This window comes from Triticum aestivum, chromosome 7B, assembly GCF_018294505.1.
Source record: "Triticum aestivum cultivar Chinese Spring chromosome 7B, IWGSC CS RefSeq v2.1, whole genome shotgun sequence".
Taxonomy (NCBI): domain Eukaryota; kingdom Viridiplantae; phylum Streptophyta; class Magnoliopsida; order Poales; family Poaceae; genus Triticum; species Triticum aestivum.
Genome location: NC_057813.1, coordinates 107,281,566 through 107,285,907, shown reverse-complemented (window position 1 = coordinate 107,285,907; position 4,342 = coordinate 107,281,566). Strand labels below are relative to the sequence as shown.

At 65.3% G+C, this 4,342-nt stretch overlaps 1 protein-coding gene across 1 annotated transcript; it reads right to left on the bottom strand.

The window, feature by feature from the left end:
- Window positions 1-2,319: 2,319 nt before the first annotated feature.
- LOC123160829 (uncharacterized) lies at window positions 2,320-3,980 on the bottom strand. The gene has a single exon (XM_044578663.1). It carries the CDS (start codon window positions 3,768-3,770, stop codon window positions 2,367-2,369), a length of 1,404 nt encoding a protein of 467 aa, XP_044434598.1. The 5' UTR covers window positions 3,771-3,980; the 3' UTR covers window positions 2,320-2,366.
- Window positions 3,981-4,342: the final 362 nt, after the last annotated feature.

Sequence of the window (4,342 nt, the reverse complement as noted above, 5' to 3'; positions counted from 1 at the left end):
CGGACTCCGCCGCCAATGCACCTCCACCAAGCGGCGTCCCCGACCTCACGCGCGATCGGATTGATCACCCGCCCGCCGCCGTGATCCGCGTCATCTACGCCGTGCGACCGACCTGGCCCATCGGTGGCGCGCGCCTCCGCAGGTCCCGTGAAGATCGTCTCCGAGTTCAGCGCGCCCCTCCGCCGATCAAGCAACGGGCTGTCGATGCATCGCCCCATCGGGCCGCAGCGCCGCCGCCCCGTGGTTCTTCTCCCGGCTGCACCGACCCGCGTCACCGCTGCGTCGGCCCTTCGGGTCGTAGTGCCGCGGCCCGCGGTCTACCGCCGCCTCGAGGCCGTCCACTCCAGGTCGTCCCCGTGGTTGCACCGACCCTCGCGCCGCCGCTGCGTCGCCCCGTCGGGCCGTAGCGAGCGTGGCACGCGGTCCACGCCGCCGTCTCGAGGCCGTCCACGCGGTTGCACCACCCCGCCTCCGTCGCTGCGCCGCCCCTTCGGGCTGTAGCCCTGCGGCCCGCGGTCCCTGCAACCATCTCGAGGTCTTCCGTCGTCGCCCCGACCTGCCCGCTGCCGATGCGTCACCCCTTCCGCCCGTAGCGCCGCGGCCCGCGGTCCACTCCGCCGTCCCGTGCTCGACCTCCCGTGGTATGCGATGCGCCGTCTCCCTTAGCGCGGGAACGCCACCGTCCGCGCCGATCTTCGTCACGCCATCGGATTCTTCGCCTACTTCGAGCATCGCCGCCGCGCTCCTAACCTAGCCGCCGCCGTCAGGCCGCCGCCGCCGCTTTTCTTTGGCCGCCGCCGCTGCTACCCCCGTAGCCGCCGCAGCCGCCCATCCACCTCCTTCGTCTTCGTCCAGCACCAGCCCGTCGCCAGCGTCGCCGTCATCTACCCCGACCGCTTCATCTACTCCGACAACCGCGGGCGATATTGGCCCCGTGTCGATTGGCGCCGCAACCGTCATCGAGTCCTTCTCTGCTGGCCTCTCTGACTTCTTCGACATGACGCACAGCTTGTGCAGGTCCCAGTCTACGCATGCCCGGTGCTGGTAACACCGCCGCGTGCCTTCGTCCACGATGTGTCTCCGGGCCCGGCAAGCCTGGTGCAGCGCTTCGTCAACTTCGTCTTCGCCCGTCTACGCATGTCCGGTGCTGGCAACACCGACGCGCGCCTTCGTCTACGATGTGTCCCCGGGGTTGGCAACCCCGGCGCGACGCGTCGTCAACATCATCTACTTTCTGGCGCACCACTACTTCGACACCACTGCGCCCATGACTAACTCGGCGCCTCCTTGCGCCCGCGGCTCACGGCGAGTTCCTCGACACCGGCTACCCCGACTCGACATCGACCACGACATTCTTCGCACGGCTACCTCGACCACGGCTCCACCACCCACGCTCTCGGCTACATCGACAAACGGCACAAAGGGCTACCGCCTGCTTGAGCAACCTCGTCGGTTTTCACTCCAGCCACAACTCCGCGATGCATCGACCGTTACGACTGGGGGGGGGGGGGGTCCGTCGGCTTGCCTTCGGATTCTTCTTCAGTCTCATCGTCTGCGTCGCTACCACTGTGACTGCGGGGGGATGTTGAGTAACGTGATTGTATTAGGAAACATAGGTTAGACTAGGAAATATTCTGGCTTGCCTTATACTCCAAGTAGATCATGTACTCCTATATATATGCCCACGAGGCTCAAGCAATACAACAACTATTCCACCAATCCTCTCTCTCCATTCTAACAGCTGCCACCGCTCCCATAAAGGAGCCAGCCTGACCTTGTCGATGACAGTCGAGAAGTCTTCAAGCACGCGCCTTAAGGACCAACGTTCGGGAGCCGCAGTCGTAGCCATTGAATCTTTGAATCGATCTGAAGAATCTGACATTATATCTCGCCATCGCATACGCACGACGAGAAATCCTAAGCTCGCCACTCCAAGGAGCTGGCAGGAATCTACACCGAAGCTCCGTCTAAACCATCCCGACAAATAAACTTGAGGAGGATCGGAGCCCGGAAGACAGACTCGAAGAAGAAACGTCACCATCCGTTCGAGCGCCGCCCTTGCGAGAACTAAAACCCTATCTATCTAAGCCGAGGCACCAGGAATATCCTCTCTGCCATCGGCCGCCGGAACGGCAAGCAGAAGCAGAGGGGAGGTGAATTCACGAATGCGCCGGCGAAGACCGAAGGGAAGAAGGCTTTCCCTGCGCCTTGCGAGAGCTACCTCCGTTTGAATCTTTTCTGACGCGCTGTTCCTCCTATTCTGTTTAACTCTGTACCATTTTTTGGATGAACACGTCGGTATTAGCTAGAGAGAAGGCAGACTGACAACAACAACAATAAATCAAGCAATTAACAGAGAGGTTTCATTAACAGATTGGACATCTCAGTAGCCCGTTCTCGTTGCAGTCCGGGCACCGCCTGAACGCCCCGGGGCCGTCCTCGTCCTCGACGAACACCTTGCAACTGCCGGAGCAGACGTCGCACGGCACGAACCGCGCGCCCCCGCACCCGCCGCACGGCTCCGCAGCGAAGCCCCCCGGCCCCTCTTTCCCGCCGCCGGCGGCGCCCGGCGCAGGCTCGCAGGCCTCGAGGGCCTCCGCCAGCTCCCCGGACTCGTGCATGCGGCGCACCTCCTCGGCGCCGCCCAGGTGCCAGCCGTCGACGAACACCTGCGGCAGCACGCCGGTGCCTGAGGCGGGGGCACCTGCGCCGAGCGCGTCGCGCAGCTCCTCCTTGTACCCGGCGTGCATCGACAGGTCGCGCTCGTCCACGTGCACGCCGTAGCTGGACAGGATCGTGCTCGCCGCCCAGCAGTCCTCGTACGTCTGCCGGATGCCGCGGAGGCTCGTCAGGTACACAACCACCCGCCTCGCGCTCTCCGGCGGGGGCGGGGGCGGCGGGGGATTCTTTTGTGACCTGCTGTCGATCCTTCCCTGGAGCACGTCGAGCCGCGCCCGCACGACGCCGGCGAACACCTGGATTTCCTCCTTCTTGACGATGGCTCCGCCGTCGCTCGCGACGTCAGCGAACACCTGGATTTCCTCCTTCTTGACGATGGCTCCGCCGAACACCTGGATTTCCTCCTTCTTGACGACGGCCCCTCCGTCGCTCGCGACGTCGGCGAGCACCTGGATTTCCTCCTTCTTGACGACGGCTCCTCCGTCGCTCGCGACGTCGTCGAGCACCTGGATTTCCTCCTTTTTGACGACGGCTCCTCCGTCGCTCACGACGTCGGCGTCCGGGTGTGGGGGCGACAGCTCGGCGAGCGCCTCCCGGAACGCGGACAGGACGTCGGGGTCGAACTCGGGCGATCCGCACGCCGACGGAACCTGCCCGTCCAGGCAATCATCGTATTCTTCGTCCTCCGCACCGTCGTCGTCGAGCCCGTCCATGAGCTCCCACACGTTGATCTCCTCGGGGTCGCGCGCGGGCGTCTTGGTGGGCGTCCGCGGGGGCGCCAGCCTCTGCCGCTTCACCGGCTGGCCCGGCTCCACCTTGGGCGACGCCGGGAACCACCCGGCGAAGGACCGGCACCTCCCCGACACGCCCTCCTTCCCGGGCCTCGCAGTCGTCGCCGTCGCCCCCGCCCCCTCCCCTCCGGCGAAAGAAACCGCCGCGGCGGCCGTGGCGCGGTCGAGGCTGAGCGTGCCGAGCGTGGACGACCTGAGCGCGACGGAGTGGCGCGCCACGAGCCCCGACGCGCACTTCCGCGGCTCCAGCGCGGCGCCGCCGCCGCCATGCAGCGCGTGCTTGGACCCCTTGCACCCCATCCGCCACCGCCGTGGAGAGAACCGCGCGCGGCCAAACCAAAACCTCCGTCTGCCACTCAGGAAAGAAGGAAGGAAGCGATCGGTCGAACACGGGCCCGACCCAGTTCCCCGAACCGTTCAAACGGTAGGGAGGAACCGTTCGTTGCCGGCGCGTGCAGAGTGGAAAGGAAAGGCTGCGCGGCGCGTGCAACGGGGCCGGCGAGATCTGTGGTGGCGTGGAGACGAGACGGGACGGGACGGAAAGCGTGGAGCGCATATGAAAGGGAGGTGGATCGCGGGTACGAACGGAACGGGAGCCCGTGCGAGTTGAAAGTTGCAACCGGATGTGGGGAGGGAGGGAGGATCGGGGCCGTCCGTGTGTCCGCTCGTGCGTTTATCGCAGGGGTCGGTACGTACCGCGTCCTTGGCCTGCCCCGTGCGTGGCTGTGGAAGAGAATGCCTCCTCCTCCTCCTCGGTGGTGCCGTGCCGTGCGTACGGTGTGTCAGCAGTCACTGCCGGTTCGGTAGTAGATGAGCAAGCTGGCTGGCTGGCTGCAGATATGTGTGCAGCCGGGATTTGTTGGAAGTGAGCG

Excerpts from the sequence above, each read along its gene's own strand:
- LOC123160829 (XM_044578663.1), bottom strand. The coding sequence starts at position 3,770 with ATGGGGTGCAAGGGGTCCAAGCACGCGCTGCATGGCGGCGGCGGCGCC.